The 19,357-nt window shown below is 42.1% G+C and overlaps 1 protein-coding gene across 5 annotated transcripts in view; it reads left to right on the top strand.

The window, feature by feature from the left end:
* The window catches only part of LOC126162182 (GTPase-activating protein skywalker), a 310,386-nt gene that overhangs the window by 199,995 nt on the left and 91,034 nt on the right, over window positions 1-19,357 (top strand). For all 5 annotated transcript variants that reach the window (XM_049918508.1, XM_049918507.1, XM_049918506.1 and 2 more), the window contains exon 3: window positions 16,837-17,221. In XM_049918508.1, the coding sequence (XP_049774465.1) occupies window positions 16,900-17,221 (322 nt within the window). In that variant the 5' untranslated portion in view covers window positions 16,837-16,899. The remainder of the gene's footprint in view (window positions 1-16,836; window positions 17,222-19,357) is intronic.

Raw genomic sequence — 19,357 nt, 5'->3', positions numbered from 1 at the left:
TGGGAGAAAGAGTGGTTGCCCTGTAGAGGAAACCGCATATAGGACGCTGATGCTACCTATTCTTGAATACTGCTCGAGTGTTCGGGATCCGTACCAGATCGGAATCCCTGGAGGAAAGGCGACGTTCTTTTCGAGAATCACTATTGCGAAAATGTAGAGCCGGCATTTGAATCTGACTGCTGAACAATCCTACTGGCGCCAACAAACATAGCGCCTTGGGACCACGGAGATAAGTTACGAGAAATTAGGGCTCATATGGAGGCATATAGATAGTCGTTTTTCCTTCGCTCTATTTGCGAGTGGAACAGGAAAGGAAATGACTAGTAGTGACAGGGTACCCTTCGCCACGCACCGTACGGTGGCTTGTGGAGTGTCTGTGTGGATGCCGACGTATTTGCATTTGTTTGCTGAGTACAGTGTGCCCACTTGCATATATACATTAACGGGCCGAATGGTAAAGGTACATTAAAATTTTATTGATATTCAAAATTTGATAATAGGTTTCAGCGTATGAGTGATTTTATCATTTCATAAAATTACATATCATGTATTTTAACTGTTACTTAACCTCCATTATGTCAGTTACCCTTGTTATTGACTGCCCTAGGTATTTAAAGGGTGACAATTATCGAACTATATAAAAAATACGTAAATTAGTTACAAACTACAGCGTGCACACACTTTATTCAACATGTAAACGCCAATACAGATATTCGGATTTAGATTATGACATGCTCGATATGCCTGCCATCATTGGCGATGATGTGGCGCAGACGAAGAGCGAAATTCTGCATGACCCGCTGAAGTGTCGGAACATCGATGCTGTCGATGATCTACTGAATGGCTGTTTTCAGTTCAGCAGTGGTTTTGAGGTTTTTGCTCTAAACCTTGTCTTTAATACAGCCCCACGAAAAGGAGTCGCGTGTGTTCAGATCCCGAGAAAGTGGCGACCAATCGATGACCCATGTCATTGTCCTCTGGGTACCCCAGAGCCAGAATGCGGTCCCCAGAGTGCTCCTCCAGGACATCATACACTATCCCTCTTCGATGGGGTCGAGCTCCGTCTTGCATGAACCACATCCTGTCGAAATCAGAGTCACTTTGGATAATGGGGATGAAATCATCTTCCAAAACCTTCACGTACCGTTCGGAAGTCACCATGCCACTAAGGAAGGTTCGCATCGATTTTTCCGTGACTGGCCATTATACACTACACAGTCAACTGTTGAGGGTAAGAGACTTCTTGATCGCGAAATGCGGATTCTCAGTCCCACAAATGCGCCGATTTTGCTTGACGAACCTATCCACATGAAGGTGGGCTTCGTCGCTAAACCAAACCATGCATGCGCATACTAATTCCCATTATGCCCCGCGGCCAACCGTGCAGTTTGAACGTCCTAAAGCAAACCGTTCAGAAGTTATGACGATTTTATTTCATACAGTTCAATGATTGACACCCTGTATATAACACTTACATCCACGTTTCACTAAAAATACTATTTGAATAGCCATGTTTCGGCATAAACCACCGTTGTGTAGTAATTACTTCTAGGACCGTCGCCTAAGAGGGGAACATACGCAGTTAGCATTCTCCAGCACTTGGGAACATTCGCAATCTGGTAAGCAGAAGAACGATGCTATCTTCAAACTGCTACAGAAGGAGTTGCCCTGGACCAGTGTTCAGTTACATACCATCTCAGAATAGTATAAGCAGTACTCAGCGTGTCGAATCGGTTGAAGAAAGTCATTACACGGCTACAGCTCATCTGCTTGAGTGGAATGTAACATTTATTATACCTCTGTTTCGAATACTGTACATTCCAGAGGTCAGTTTCTCCGCACATTGTCCCCGATAATCAATATGTTTTCTTTGTTAGAACCATCAGTATAATTATTTTAAAACTAATTCAAAATCGAAACTACTTTAGTGTTCGAGAGGCGTTCTATTCAGCAGTGTAAACCCAGAAAAACAGAAATCAGGAAGACTCACCCACACACTAGAGAACTATTCTCCGCAGAAGTACTTTATAGTGAATTACACCATCACAGTGTATTTTCATATTAACGTCATACCATATGCTGTATGGTGCTCAGTTTTATGGTTAATGGTGTAAGCTATTTAGGGTCTATGCTGAAATGTGTTCTCCTTCTTTCGAGATGGAATCAACTTCTTTCCTTAAGAAAGTGACGCTCATGCTCACAGGAAATTCTGGTGATATACTTCGTTGCAAAGCTAAGACTTTTTTTACCGTTGGCATAATTCATCAAATAGTACACTCTTCAGTGATAAATAGATACACATTAGTTACAATGTCTCCTGTGCGAAGAATGACGAGTACCATCTTTCTCATCGTCGTGATCACGGGAATAGGCATACATGAACTTCATCGAAAGCTTACATGGAAATCATTTAATGAATGGCCATACATAGAAAGTTAACGTTGACACTCGTTTCGTATTTTAGGTATTAGGAATAGACTAAATCACATCCTTATCTGACTTTTGTACAAAAAAAAATTATTTACAAGATGTTATAGCATTTGCAACGAGAAGGAGATATCTTACAAGGTGACAACCATTTACACTTCTCTCTCTAGGGCTACTGTGATGCTTTAACATTGTGATTTAATACTGAAAGATTTCGTTAAGGATGTGAGTGACAGTTTCTGTTCGTTTATTATTCGTATTCGTTTTTCGACTGTCGCTGTTTCTGCTGAGAAATAGTTTCAGTGGCAGGTCGACGCCGACTTCCATAATATATTTCGCTACATTGATCCTTGAAACGTTCATTTTACAATCACATTCTCTCGGAATAAATATTTAATTAAAAGAGCTAGGTTGTTTCCTTTTGATAGCAAACAAAAGGTTACAACATCCTCTGTGACGGAACGAGGTTTCTCTCTTATTTTCCCGTAAGGGTACACCTTTTTGGTAACAAGCAATGGCAATGGCTTCAGACCGGTGAGAACACCTTTTATTGAAGTGCGAGCAGTAGCTTCAAGGGAGAAGCGAGGATACTGGATGACAGCATCTGTCTATGTATAAGATCTAAAAACATAAAGTAAAATTGGTCTGAGGCGACTGGGAGAAGTCTTCGCCCCATAGCGTTAAATCTGACGCACAGGATGGTAAACTGACTGACATCCCCAGCGCACCCATTCGCCCAGCGAGGAAATTGTCTATTAACTACTTGTGCCGCTTGTTTTACATTACCCACGCGACGATCCACCACATTTAAACTGCGTCGCAGCAAAGAACTGCTGCGTTTCTGCCCCACCACTAGGGGACTGGACAGAATGAGCATTAATCTCCGCCAGGAAGTTCTGGTGTTAGACCTGATTATGTCCACGCAGATCTCATTCTGCAATAAAGAGTTTCATGTAAATATTGATTATGAAGCTCACCGAACAAAATACTAATCAACACTTGAAAGAGCATACTACAATTGGATTTCCGAACGATGGTGGTCGAATTTAGGCCTACCCTGCGCATCTGCGACACGTATTCTCCGACAGCCAACGAGCGTTCAGTAGTGTTCCCAGCACTCTGCTGTGAATATTGTAGCCAACGTGAGCAGTAAACGCGTTCGTAGCGAGTTATTCGGTGAACTTTTATTCCATTTGTTGCGAGTTGTCACGGCTAATGGTGGTAGTAAGCAACACATTCCGCACAGGCAAGAGACAGTCGTAATTTGCAGCATACACGTTTTCTTCAAGCCCAGAGGAAATATATAAGTTAACCGCAACCGTCGCATGCAACCCGCAACAATAAAATCCCCGTTCGTGTCTCAAGCTGTGCGAACCGCCATCGTTCGCAGATCTAACTATAGTCGCTTTGGAGCGCCGTAGACGGTGTAGAACTGGCACCAGCCCGTTAATGTTGTGTGTATGTGGCAGTCGCTTGTACGGAACCGGTGTAGTAAGATAGGTCAACGTGGAAAGTTGACAGAAAGGCGGGATGAGCAATGCTGTTTGGACGTGTCCACTGCTGTGCTGTGAATGAAGTTGATTGATTTGTTCTGTGCCTATTGCACTCCGTTAGGGAACACATGGACGGTTGATGTTGTATGTGGATTATGTTGAAGTTGTCGTCCGATGATGTCCCATATGTGCTCGATTGGTAACAGATCTGGTGATAGCGCGGGCCAAGGCAACATGTCGACAACCTGTAGAGCATGTTGGGTTAAGACACTGATATGTGGACACGTGTTATCCAGCTGGAAAACGCCCCCTGGAATGGTGTTCCAGAAAGGCAGCACAAAACATTGAATCACCAGATTGACATACAAATTTTCAGTCAAGGTGTGTGGGATAGCCACGAGAGTGCTCCTGCTGTCATACAAAATCGCACTCAAGGTACAGGTTCAGTGTGTCTAGCACGCAGACAGGTTTGTTACAGGGCTCCTAACCAACACACGGTCATTACTAGCACTGAGACATAACCAGCTTTCATCGGAAAATGTAACAGACTTACAATGAGCTCTTGCTTGACATCACCGAAGTCACAAATGGCATTGGTTTGTACTCAGTGTAATGCACTCCACAGGGCTTCAGCCTCAGAGGTATCCTTGAAATAAAGGATTTGCAACAGTTCATTGAGTAACAGTGGAGCCAACTGACGTTCAGATTGCTGCTTCAGATGAAGTATGATGCGCCATAGCCAGACCCTGACCACCATGGTCTTCACATTCGATAGTGCCATGTGAGGAGTAGGGTAACTGGTGTGCTAATACATTTTGTTTGTACAGGTTGCCTATATCAGAGGCAAGCACACATTCAGGGGCACATCTATTCTCTTTTCATTGACCGGTCCTTAACCCATTGTTCTGCTAAGTGGATTACAATCTCTTCTGAGAAGCCCCCAACCCTCCACCACCTCTCCCCACCCCTCAGTAAACCTCCAACCCTCCCTCCCCCTTGCTGACACAAGTCACTTTCAGAACTGTTATTTGAATATTCCCCTCCCACTTTATCGATTTGATTGACTAATTAAATGACTCAATTAATTAACCCCTCTGTGAAACCTTTCAGCCCTCCCCCTCCTGAAAATTGAAGGGAAAAAGACTCAGTTGTTGATTATTTGGCAGGGAAGCAGTTGCAGTGTATGGAATATTGTTTAAACAATTTCTGGTTGACAAGGCAGTATGTGAAATATTGTCCCTATTCATTGACTGCAGTGTCTGGAATACTGTTTACTTAACCCTTTTGAGAGTGACAAGGCAGCTTGAAATATTCAAACAATTGTAGAACTTTCTTCATCCCAAACATGCAAGGAATACTGTCAACATAAATCACTGCTTGTAATTATGCTGTTAAAAATCTATTGCTCCAACCCCAGGGCATTGTGCAGCCACATCCCCGACTGCTTCACTGGGCCAGCTGCTTCACATACTATAGCACGTGCAGGACATACTACACCCGCTCGGGACCCAGAACTGGCAGACCAGATATCATGCTGATCTCAAACAAAAGCGTAAAGTGGCGACAACCCTTTGATATTGATATCTGAGAAATTCATGTCGAAACCCGCGCTCTCTCTCTCTCTCTCTCTCTCTCTCTCTCTCTCTCTCTCTAAGAAGCCACGTCCTATTGCGTGCTACTGCCATATCATGCCAAACAGTATTGTCCTAGAAAACCAGCAACATATTTATCGCTGTAATTACAATTAAATATTACTATTGTAGCCCCAAACTGGCGACTTTCAACAATGTGCAAAGTATCGGAATAACCCCTCCCTCCCATCGCTGTGGCTGTGGAAATACCAGTGCCTATATCCTCCTTATGAATCGTCATAACTTTCCTTGTAAAATCCTCCCCCCCCCCCCCCTTTTACGGCTATCAGTGCATTGAAACTGCTATCTCCCATGTCAAATCTTTACAGGCCTTAAAACCGCACATAGTCATTTTCTTTGCACATGTCGGAACAATGACACCATTACACAAATTTTATAAGCCTGCCAATCACAGTGACTTTATCACATATCCCCTACTAAGTATAATACTTCGCCAATAACTGAATGCTGGTGGCACCAAACAATATTGAGCGAAAATACGCAATGGATGGACATTCCTCATTTGCTTTTCTTGCTAATAGTACCAGTGTGCTGTAGGAAGAAAGACATAATCATCTTATAAGCAACTAGATGTTAAAAACATGATCACAACGAATGTCACTGTCACCCTGCTTAAAAAGCCCTCTTTGTTCTACAGACACTCAGAGGTATTGATAATGGTATCCACATTATAAACTGTACATGCTTTACAAATCGATATATGGTACTGCTTCCGAATGAAGTGGTTCTCCACAAAAATACTTCGAAATTGAATGCAGACGGTGATCACGGGGTTTGTATTAACAGACCAAAAGTGCGGATGTACGACAGCAACAGTGTAAACCCTTAATAAAATCGCCCGTATCACCGAATTTAGAAAGTGATGCGGCTAAGGAAGGTGATGATATGCCGATATTTCCAACTCCCTCTTGCCGCTGCTAGATATTTCCCACGCTAATTAACAGTACTTCTAAAGCATTCTATCTTGATAACCATTTAGAAAGTGTAACAGAGCTTCTGCAATATATGCACAAAGTTACAGGCGAGCGAGGATAATGGTTGATTGAGAACGATCACATACAGTGGATGGCGTACTATGTGAAAAATCACATAGATGTAATTCTAGGTTGAGGTCATAAGAAATGTACTAAATCATATGACCAATACACTAGCTTTTCAGATCCATAGTGTTAGCTGTCTGGTAGTAACGCTGTCTGTGATTTGGAATCAAGTCTCTCCTTTCAACCGTCTACGGCGCTCCAAAGCGACTACAGATAGATCCACGAACGATGGCGGTTCGCACAGCTTGAGACACGAACGGGGATTTTATTTTTGCGGGTTGCATGTGACGGTTGCAGTTAACTTACGTATTTGCTCTGTACTTGAAGAAAACGTGTATGCTGCAAATTACGACTCTCTCTCTCTTGCCTGTGCGGAATGTGTTGCTTACTACCACCATTAGCCGTGACAACTCGCAACAAATGGAATAAAAGTTGGATCCTATGGAGATGCCTTTTCAATGATTACCGCCACTAGTGAATCACATTCGTGGCATTCTCATATCTCGAAACAAGTCACATTTTTCGAACCTTCCTGCTAACGGCCACATACAGCAAAACCCTAGCATGGTTGTGGACAGTCCCTCTGCCTCTTGTAGCTGGATCGTGTTATGACCACTTGGTGGAAATGAGAACATGTTGTCAGAACTCTGCCACCCGTGTACAATGTGTAAGGGCAGCATCAAATGAAGCTTTCTCCAGCAACGACACTTCAGGACGAAGTTCAACAAAGATCCACCAACTGCTAACTGCATTCGGCGATGGTATGCGCAGTTTAAAGCTTCTGGATGCCTCTGTAAGGGGAAATCAACGGGTCGGCCTGCAGTGAGCGAAGAAACGGTTGAACGCGTGCGGGCAAGTTTCACGCGTAGCCCGCGGAAGTCGACGAATAAAGCAAGCAGGGAGCTAAACGTACCACAGCCGACGGTTTGGAAAATCTTACGGGAAAGGCTGAAGCCTTACCGTTTACGATTGCTACAAGCCCTGACACCCGATGACAAAGTCAAACGCTTTGAATTTTCGGCGCGGTTGCAACAGCTCATGGAAGAGGATGCGTTCAGTGCGAAACTTGTTTTCAGTGATGAAGCAACATTTTTTCTTAATGGTGAAGTGAACAGACACAATGTGCGAATCTGGGCGGTAGAGAATCCTCACGCATTCGTGCAGCAAATTCGCAATTCACCAAAAGTTAACGTGTTTTGTGCAATCTCACTGTTTAAAGTTTACGGCCCCTTTTTCTTCTGCGAAAAAAAAAAAAAAAAAAAAACGTTACAGGACACGTGTATCTGGACATGCTGGAAAATTGGCTCATGCCACAACTGGAGACCGGCAGCGCCGACTTCATCTTTCAACAGGATGGTGCTCCACTGCACTTCCATCATGATGTTCGGCATTGCTTAAACAGGAGATTGGAAAACCGATGGATCGGTCGTGGTGGAAATCATGATCAGCAATTCATGTCATGGCCTCCACGCTCTCCCGACTTAACCCCATGCGATTTCTTTCTGTGGGGTTATGTGAAAGACTCAGTGTTCAAACCTCATCTACCAAGAAACGTGCCAGAACTGCGAGCTCGCATCAACGATGCTTTCCAATTCATTGATGGAGACATGCTGCGCCGAGTGTGGGAGGAACTTGATTATCGGCTTGATGTCTGCCGAATCACTAAAGGGGCACATATCGAACATTTGTGAATGCCTAAAAAAAACTTTGAGATTTTGTATGTGTGTGCAAAGCATTGTGAAAATATCTCAGATAATAAAGTTATTGTAGAGCTGTGAAATCGCTTCGATCATTTGTAATAACTCTGTACATTGAGGTGACAAAAGTCGTTGGATACCTTCTAATATTGAGTCGGACGTCTTTTTATCCGGCGTAGTGCAATAACTTGACGTGGCATGGACTCAACAAGTCATTGGAAGCCCCCGCAGAAATACTGACCCATGCTGCTTCTATAGCTATTCTTAGTTGTGGAAGTGTTGCCGGTGCAGGATTTTGTGCACGAACTGACCTGTCGATTATGTCCCAAAAATATTCGATGGGATTCATGTTGGACGATCTGGGTGGCCCAGTCACTCGCTCGAATTGTCTAGATTGTTCTCCAAACCAATCGCGGACAATTGTGGGCTGATGACATGGCGCGTTGTCATCCATAAAAGTTCCATCATTGTTTGCGAAGATGAAGTTCGTGAATGGCTGCAGAAGGACTCCAAGTAGCCGAACATAACCATTTCCAGTCAGTGTTCGATTCAGTTGCACCAGAGGATCCAGTCCAATCCGTGTAAACATAGCCCACATCATTATGGATCCACCAATAGCTTGCACCGTGCCTTGTTGACAACTTGGGTCCATGACGTTGTGGGATCTGCGCCATATTCGGACCCTACCAGCAGCTCATACCAACTGAAATCGGGACTCATCAGACCAGGCCACGGTTTTCCTGTCGTCTAGTTTCCAACCGATATTGTCACGAGCCCAGGAGGGGCACTGCATGCGATGTCGCGCTGTTAGCAAAGACACTCGCGTCGGTCGTCTGCTGCCATACCCTATTTAAGCCAAATTTCGCTCCACTGTCCTAACTTATACATTCGTCGTATGTGCCACATTAATTTCACGGACTGCTGCTTGTCTGTTAGCACAGACAACTCTACGCAAACGCCGCTGCTCTTGGTCTTTTAAGTGAAGCCGTCGGCTACTGCGTCGTCCGTGGTGAGAGGTAGTATCTGAAATTTAACACTGTGGATCTTAGAGTATTGAAATCCCTCCCGATTTCCGAAATGGAATGTCCCAAGTGCGTCTGTCTCCAACAACCATTCCGCGTTCAAAGTTTGTTAATTCCGTAATCATGTCTGACGCCTTTTCACGTGAATCGCCTTAAGTACTAATGGCAGCTCCGCAGTGCACTGCCTTTTTATACCTTGTGTACGTGATACTACCGACACATGTATATGTGCATGTCACTTTACCTTGTCCTTTGTCACCTCAATGTACAGAACAAAGGGCAAACAATCGGTAACAGAGAATGTTGAAATAAACACACTGGATTACGTTCAAGGTAACCTGTCCGAGTTGGCGAGGGTGCACAGAGAACTCCATCCCACAAACTGAGATCTGTCACGTTTGCATGCTTGCATTCGCCATCGCGGCGGTTACACTCATTATTAATGTACTAGCATTTCACATCTAATGTGGCTTATCTCATGCTTACATTAACCTGTGGTCTTGCAATATTAATCACTTACATATGTTACTCAGACAAATGTATTCCCGAAATTTTATTACTCTAAATTATTTTTTTGGGATCTTTTTCGTCAGTGTAATTATGCCAATGTCTACACCGTCCTGTTTGAATTGCACTTCGTCAAATAGTATTACATTCCCAAGAGACTCCTCATCCTCATAGACCCTCGTGTCCTCTCGCCACTCTTAGTACTAAGGTCTCCCATCAACCATAGTTCTTATTTATAGCGTGCAGTAGTGTTGAAAAGTATGCATTTCGCTTTGCATTCGTTAGAATTCGCCGTACACTTTCTCCCAAGTTATTACATGCTTGCGCTGCTCAGAACAAAAATCACAACATATTAAGTATTGTTGCACCGGTCTGTGCTTACACGACTTTGCCGTTTGTGTGACCTGCGCCATCGGCTGAAAAATCGTTTCACTGCATTGCGTTTCCGAGCAAGAATGTAAACTAAGTTTCATCTTGTTTCAAGGATATTACCCAAGAGTGAGAACTCTTCAACGGAATGTAACGTGAATAGCGGAATAGCAGTACAGAGTTGTCCTCGAGCTTATTAAGTTATATAGACATCTGTCGATTGTTCGATGTATTATGTTGCCAAGACAGCTGTACCTACCTACCTACCTACCTAGATTTTACTTAGAACTAAAGCAACTGGTTGCTCTTTACTATATTAAAACAGTGCTCGACTTTTTTCCACTTCCGTAAGTGTATGAAAAGTAAACGATCACAATAAGTTTTCGGAAATTGCTAATAGTTCGATTTTGCGTCTGTTTGGACGAAAAGGGTGCAGAAACATTATTTGTCACAGTCTTGAATCAGTTCACTGACGTCTAGAATAATTTCAACATACGACATGTAGTCTCCGCGGAGCTTCCGCTGTTATAACAGGTCAGCAGCCAGGCGTATAAATAACCCTGCGATACTCGGCGCGGTGGCGCGGGCGCGTCTTTTACAAGCCGGAACGCTTCGTCTAGCGCCGCTGCTGCCTTCTGCTCCTGCTGATTGCTGCTTGTCGTTTTTTGGAATAGGCAGGCTATGTATATCAGTAGCGCCGACTAGATCTGAAATAATGATACTCGTATCCTTCAACAAATTCTCTCTACAGTCAGTATTACTTTGCCTATGGTATAGATAGAGAGACGGAGTTTCGTCTTAGTTCGTAAGATAACAATTTTTCCAGATACGCGAATTGCAAATTTGCAAGTGGTGGCGCCAGGAAGTGCTTACCGCCACCAGCTGTAACTAACATTGCATCAACCCATATAACACTGCCGACCCAATAGACACGGTACGAGAAGTACTGTTATTTGAAAGTGCTGTAGCAAAACATTTTTTCCGGTTTCCACAGGGAAGCGACTTGTACGGAGATGCCCTAACCAAGTTTCAAAACGTTTTTTCTTCGAAGGTGGATACGTTACTTGCGACTTTCGTGGCTAATAAATCGCTGTATTGAATCTTTACCAGCTACCACCCCCCACCCCCACCCAAAAAAGAGGAAAAAAAACGCTTCTGCTGAATGAGCTATTGATATTCTATGGAAACGTGCAACGCTGCAGCATTTATGACAGAAATATGTGATGTGTATGGTTTTCTATCGGGACAAAAAGAAAGGATATATTCGAATGCCTGATTTGTTCTTCAGCTGCAATTGTACAGAGCATATTGCTGGATAACGAGGAACTAAGCACTTATCTTCCATTTTTAACGATGTTAAACATTTGTTGTTCTTCAAATAAGAATACAGTTGCAGTATAGAGGGGGAGAGGGCAGTTTTGCAACAGCTATCACGTAATCCCTTTGAATTGTTAGGTAAATGGAGCTTCCTAAATTACAGTAAAACAGAGCACTTACGATGCACCGGGCGACCTTGGCTGTGTGCACCAGAAGCTGAACTCGGCCCTCGTACAACCTTACTCATTTCTGACAGTTGCATGGTTCTCGAGAGAAAACCATGGCCAATTTCTTGGCGTCAGCGCTATTAAACATATTGTTCGAAGAAGCGAATCCACGCTACGTATCAGAATCATAATGTGACGGATTGAATTACGTGTGTAAATTAATGTTTATGTCGAATTAGTGTGTGACTGAAAGCCAGTTCCAGCAGACTCGTTAATAATAATCCGCGGCTGTTTACAGTTTCTTTTAATAGGCGTACTCGATTATCTACATTGTTTTGCTAGGCCTCTGTACACACAAAGATGCTTGTAGCTTCTTATCGTGTTATAGTCTCTCTCTCTCTTAGTAACAAACAGTCCCACTTTTGGCGATAAAGTAATCTGCGCGCCTCAGTGCTTCGTTCTCATAGAAGTGTAAATCCTCACATCTTAAAACTTATTTAGCCAAAAGAGCGATGGGGAAAACAAATATCAGTTCCGAAATAGACAATGGAAAACATACAATATTTTGGGAACATAAACGAATCTATGTCTTCCTGCTAATTGAAGGCTTTCTTGACGCGACTGACCGCAGACAGAACTTCGAAACCCACGGTATTGTCGGTTGTGAGATAGGAGGTAATATTGTTTTAAGCACATTTGACTGTGGCTTGACTTATCATTCGTTCTTGTAGTACTTGGAACTTATAAAAAAAATTAAAATCCGAATTCAATGAGGTCTATCCAGATTTTATCAGTAACAGTGCCTTCACAAGACGGGAGATGTCAGGAGTAATTCACATAAAAAGATGTGTGATTTTTTTCTATTCTGATTATACTCTTGCAAGGACGACTCCGGAAGCAAGGTGGCCAGTTGCCGTCTAAACTCCCAATCAAATGTAACATCACCATCCCTTGCGGCATATAAAAGAACTGAGAGGTACAAAATGAGATGGCACACTCGAGGTGAATGGAGTTTCAAATAATTAGCTGTGCTTCCTTTTTTAGTGTGTCAGTGGTTTCCCTTACAGTATTGCTTCAATTTGAGCGTAGCAAAACTTGTATGGAGTACCTCTGAGCAGATGCTGACTTAAATCACAATCTAGTAATAACGAAGAATAGACTGAAATTTAATTCTTACGGACGATTTGGTTAATGTGGAAAGAAATTGGAACTGACTGAAGTAGGATAAATGACGTGAGTTTGAATCTCTCTAAGACGGTAAATATAGCTATAATGAATACCACAGTAGGAAGCCAGTTGCAGAAGAATATACACTTATAAAAAGGGCAGTCGCAGATGTTAGACAAGTGTAGTACCATAAAGGTAACTGAAGAAATCTTGGGTAATGGAAGAAATAATTCAACTGACTGACGAAAGAAGAAAGTAGAAAAATCTATAGGAAAAAAGAGGAATATACACTATATGATCAAAAGTATCCAGGCACTTGGCTGAAAAATGACTTAAAAGTTGAGGCGCCCTCCATCAGTAATGCTGGGATACAATATGGTGTTGGCCCACCCTTAGCCTTGATGACAGCTTCCACTGTCACAGGCATACGTTCAATCAGGTGCTGGAAGGTTTCTCAGGGAATGGCAGCCCATTCTTCACAGAGTGCTGCATTGAGGAGAGGTACTGATGTTTGTCGGTGAGGCCTCGGACGAAGTCGGCATTCCAAACCATCTCAAAAGTGTTGTGTAGGATTCAGGTCAGGGTTCTGTGCAGGCCTGTCCATTACAGGGATGTTAATGTCGTGTAACCACCTCCCCACAGGCCGTGCATTATGAACTGGTGCTTGATTGAGTTGAAAGATGCAATCGCCATCCCTGAATTGCTCTTCAACAGTGGGAAGCACTACATCAATGTAGGCCTGTGCTGAGACAGTGCCATGCGAAATAATAAGGGGTGCAAGCCCCCACCATGAAAGACACGACCACCCCATAACACCACCATCTCCGAATTTTACTGTTGGCACTACAAACACTGGCAGATAACGTTCACCGGGCATTTGCCATACCCACACCCTGCCATCGGGTCGCCACATCGTGTACCGTGATTCGTCACTCCACACAACGTTTTTCCACTGTTCAGTCATCCAATATTTACGCTCCTTACACTAAGCGAGGCGTCATTTGGCATTTACCAGGGTGATGTGTGGCTTATGAGCAGCCGCTCAACCATAAAATCCAAGTTTTCTCACCTCCCACCTAACTGTTATAGTACTTGCACTAGATCCTGATGCAGTTTAGAATTCCTGTGTCATGGTCTGAATAGATCTCTGCCTGTTACTCATTATGATCCTGTTCAACTCTCGGCAGTCTCTGTCAGTCAACAGACGAGGTTAGCCTGTACGCTTTTGTGCTGTACATGTCCCTTCATGTGTCCACTTTACTATCACATTGGAAGTAGTGGACCTAGGGATGTTTAGGAGTGTGGAAATCTCACGTACAGACGTATGACACAAGTGACACCCAATCACCTGACGAAGTTTGAAGTACATGAGTTCTGTGGAGTGCCCCATTATGCTCTCTCACAATGTCAAATGACTACTGAGGTCGCTGATATGGAGTATTTGGCAGTAGGTGGCAGCACAATGCACCTGATATGAAAAACATATGTTTTTGGGGGTGTCCGGATACTTTTGATCACATAGTAGCAGCGTAAGTAGTGAAGGAAATAGGAATTGCAGGAAGCAAAGACGAAATGGCTGTATGAAAGAGCTCAAATTAAAAAAGATATAAGGCTGGTGTATAGTCTTTTGCTTCTAGTGTTCAGTTTACACATAGGTGATGGAGAAGAAAGATTCAGGAGTGCTATTGAAATTCAAGAGCGGAGGATATCTCAGATAATATTTGCTGATTACATGACTATCGTAAGTGGAAGCACAGAAGAATCTGAGAACGTGTTAGGTGGAATGAACGGTCTACTCAGCACAAGAATATAGACTGAGAGTAAACTGAAGTAAGATAAAAATAATAAGGAATAGCAGAGATGAGATTAGTGAAAAGGGTGTTTTCAGGCCATGAAGTGGAAAAATTCTGCTGATTTGGAAGGAAAATGCCACATGATAAACAAAGCAAGTACATAAAAAACAGACTAGCAAGCAAAGAGGGACATTCGTGGCTACATGGCCAAAAGAAGCCTACTAGTATCAAACACCAATTTTGAGAAGTGATTTTGGAGAATGTGTATTTGGAATACAATATTGTGTGGAAACAAACTGTGGACTATGGGAAAACCAGTCAAACTGAGAATTGAATTGCTTGAAATATATTGCTACAAAAGAATGTTGAAAATTATGTGAACTGACAGTATAAGAAATGAGTTGGTTTTCAACCAAACCAACAAGGAGAGGAAAATGTGGGAAACATGGACAAGAAGAGGAGACAGCATGGTAAGACATAAAGGAATAATTTTCATGGCACTGGAGCACTAGAGGGAGCTGTAGAGGGTAAAAACTGTAAGGGAAGACAGATGTAGGAATATATCCCACAAATGATTGAGCTTGTTGGGTGCAAAGGCTAATCTGAGATGAAGAGGTTGGCACAGGAGAGGAATTCATGGCGATCAACATCAAACCAGTCAGAAGACTGATAGCCCACAAAAAAACTTCAAATTTTTCTGTGAAAATTAGTGGATACATCATAATCCAGTCTTTTTGGAAGAGAAATTTATTAATCTTATTCAGCTTACAGTCATTGTGTCCAGTCTTTTCACTTTTCAGATGGATTCTTTTTCTCTGTTTCGTGACTGGTCAAAGCTGTACGTCAGGTTGGTATTCAAATATGGACCCTTGCATCACATGTAATGCTGATGCCAACTGAGCTGTCAAGCACTGTTCGCAGCCTGCACTAAGGGCTTCAGTCTGCCAATATAAGTCCTCTGCTTTCCATACTCCACATGTGTGTTTGCCCATACCTTGCTGCAGTAGCACTCCCTGTGAGAAAGGAAGAACGTTGCAGCATGGGTATGACTCTTGTTTATGTGACCTTTATTTGTGAAGAACAAAAATCTGAAACTTGGTTATAACACTGTTTTACTGTCTCAGTGGTGTCTCACTTTAAACTTGCCAGAATGTATTCTAATTTCAAGCAGTGGAAAGACCAGATTGGAACATCAACCAATGCAGTGGTAGGAGATAGCAGTCTTATGTGAGATGTGCCTGCTTGTGTGAATGTGTGCTTGTTGTCTTTACTGAAGAAGGCTATGCTGAAAGCTCAGTGTGTAACAAGTCTTTTCGTTGTGTCTGTCTGCTACTTAACATGTCATCTTTACAGTGAGCAGCAATCTATCCTTTCTATAATCAGCTCTCTCTGTACTGGTCTAAACCTCAAATAAACACATTGCAAGGAATTTGTTGAGATCTGCGACTGTATTATAAAATATACAAAACAACCATTTTTTGTGCAGCTTCAGCAGCAGCTGAGAAGTTTTTTGTTTTATAAAAGTACAAACCAGTTTCATATAAATATTAACCTTCATTTACATTTCTGAGTACAGTGTTATGATTTATGATAATGGGTAGCTAATAAACTGGTATTTTCTTTATTTTTGAATATCTAAGGATTTTCAATTTCCTCCCTAATTTTTATCGCTTGTGTGTTTTTGCATTGTTGCACCAGAGTGTAAAACCCCATTCCAAACCGTAGGCAAGAACACGTAGCCTGTATGGAAACTGCTTTTGTTACTTATTATTATTTTTACTTTCTTGCTTATTATTTTTACTTATTTGCTTCTTGTTTTTACTTCTTATGTATTAGGTACCACATATGTAGCTTGTCAGTTTTTGTTCTCATCCATGATATGTTTCACAAAGAGAACTGAAATCTGATGTTTGAGATCTTCTTGCTGAAGTGCCGGAAATATGTTTTAGCATCATTCTGTCTGTAACAACCCACAGTTGGAATATCTACATTAGGACAAATGCGATAACCTGTTAATACTAAAACTTTCTGCTTATCATGCAAGTTTTTTGTGTAAATAAATGCAGTCCTCCACATTTACAAGCACTGGCATCCACTTGATATGTAGGAACAACACTGTATAGCTCTGATTTACTAGTTTCATGTTGTTATTCAGATGTACTAATTTGAATGGTTATCATTTCAGATTACAGAGATGATTCAAGACTTGACGTGAGTTGGCAGAGCCACTGTGAGCTCATAAGAAGTGATGCCCAATATGCTGTCAGTGCTTGAAGAAGAGGGAGACATCTATGAGGGTTTCCAGCCTCATGTAGACACTAGTAGCATACCACTCCAAGCTGATAGCCCAAACAAGAAGCCAGCATTAAAGACATACAATGACATACACAGTTTACTGCAGCTGGGTAGAAAAGGAGAAGTAAAGCAAATTATTCGTGAGAATGCATGGCCTATCAATAGTACTATACGCTCACAGCTGTGGCCAACTCTTTGTCAGCAACATGGATCAGACAGGTCAATGCAAGAGGGCTTTTATTGGGACATGGTTAATCAGCTATTTGGTACTACGGGTAAGATAAATCCTCTACAAATTGCTTGTGCTTCAACTTCTGTGATCAACATGTTGATATAGTGTACCTATTTTATCCATTTGCCAACCACAGCTTCTAGTAATTAGTTTGCTGTTGGCCACATTCATAGAATTAATGCAATATTTCTATTATTATTCATATGTGGTGAAATGTGTTGTTGGTTTACAGACAGTTTTATGTAATAGCTAATTCACATTAGAAACTCTTAGTTAATATGAAACATCTTAGAAATACATGATTAAAATTTTAGTGTATTTCATCAGTCGCATAGTGAATATTATACTAGTGTCACTAACAACTCTGGTAATGCAGCTACTACATATTCCTTATTAGGATGGGAAACATTGTAGTAAGTTGATTAAGGTAAGTCGTGTGAAACACTATTTCATCATTTCAACTCATTCTTGTACTTGGGAGGCTAAGAAGTTTTTTTCAGTTTGTGTGATAATTTTTAACCAACTTAGCAGATGTCTTCATAACACTTTTTTCCATTTTTTTTCTTATATGTCATATTCTTCTTTCTCATTTTGACAGTCTCGTGCAAAATCTGATATGTTTCATTTCCTAAGAGCATGGCTGATTGTTTGTGCTACCCATCCATGTTCAACTGTGCTGGAATTCCAGCTCTAATAACAGTGGTATAAACCTGTTGAAAATATCATATTTGTTTTATTCTAATTTTTGTAAGTATGCAAAGCTTGTGTGCTTTGTAAGACACACACTTCTAAAAGTTGTGCTTACCTTACACATCGTTGTTGTTAAATTATTGATCTCAGATTCAGTTGCTGAAACATGCACAGTTCTTTCAACACGCACATTTGCAGAAGAATTACATATGTGGTTCAATATGTGACTTAGCCACTCATTTGTGTAGGCAAAAGATGAAGTAATTATTAACAGGAATTTGTCTTCCATTTTTTGTTTTGGCAGCACTTGCACACAAATCCCTGCTCTTCTAGTGCCTCCGTATACAAGCTGCCACCCCCCACATACACATATTGGCAAATGTAACTAAAGCATCTTTCACAATTTTTGACTTATTAACTTCACACAAAATTATTTGAAATATTAATGGAATTATATGAATGTGGTTTTCTCAACTACTGTTGTAGCTTCAGAAACCCAAATGTGCAATATTTCTGTTGTTTTAGTTTAGACAGGCTAATAAACATTCTTTTATACTTAAGATCACATATATGCCTACTTAAAAATCCTCTATATAGTGAATACTCACCTCTTTTAAGTCCCCTCTGTGGGTCCGGGGGTAATAATAGGCCCGAGTTATTCCTGCCTGTCGTAAGAGGCGACTAAAAGGAGTTGCACCCGTTTCGGCCTTTATGTGAGGGTTTGATCTCCATTCTTCACATTTTTCCTGAAGAGCAGCCAGTTGGGGAAGGGAGAAATGTCTGGCTAAAGATGGCAGCAGATCTTATTCGCCCCACTACCTTGTATGTTCGAGAGCTGATGTGGAATCTTTCATGGTGATGAAGCCTCAGTTTTGCGTTGGGTATTTAGAGGTCGAGTTTGGGGAGGTAGAGGGATTGTCCAAAATGAGATCTGGGTCAGTCTTGATCAAAGAGCATCCTCTGCCCAGTCACGAATGTTACTGGCTTGTGACAAGCTGGGGAATGTTTCTGTAGCCATCACGCCCCATAAGAGCTTAAATATGGTCCGGGGTATCATATTTCACAGGGACCTTCTTTTGCAGTCTGATAACGAGCTGCACGCCACTTTAGAGTGCCGAGGTGTACATTTTGTCCGGCATGTCCACCGGGGTTTGAATGATAGTCAGGTTGCCACCAGTGCCTTCATCTTGGCCTTTGAAGGTGATACATTGCCCAAGAAGGTCAAGGTGATGGTCTACCGCAGTGATGTAAAGCCCTATATCCCTCCCCCGTTGCAGTGCTTTAAGTGCTGGAAGTTCGGCCATATGTCTTCCTGCTGTACTTCCAGTGTCACATCTCGCGATTGCAGACGCCCATCACATCCCAATACTCCATGTGTTCTGTCTGTATCAACTGCTGAGAGCACCATTCGCCTTGCTCGCCAGACTGCAGGATTCTCCATAAAGAAAAGAAAATCATGGAGTACAAGACCCTGGACTGACTAACTTAC

The sequence above is a fragment of the Schistocerca cancellata genome, chromosome 2, assembly GCF_023864275.1.
Source record: "Schistocerca cancellata isolate TAMUIC-IGC-003103 chromosome 2, iqSchCanc2.1, whole genome shotgun sequence".
Classification (NCBI taxonomy): domain Eukaryota; kingdom Metazoa; phylum Arthropoda; class Insecta; order Orthoptera; family Acrididae; genus Schistocerca; species Schistocerca cancellata.
The sequence above is the reverse complement of the archived record's forward strand: the minus strand, read 5'-3'. Positions and strand labels throughout refer to the sequence as shown.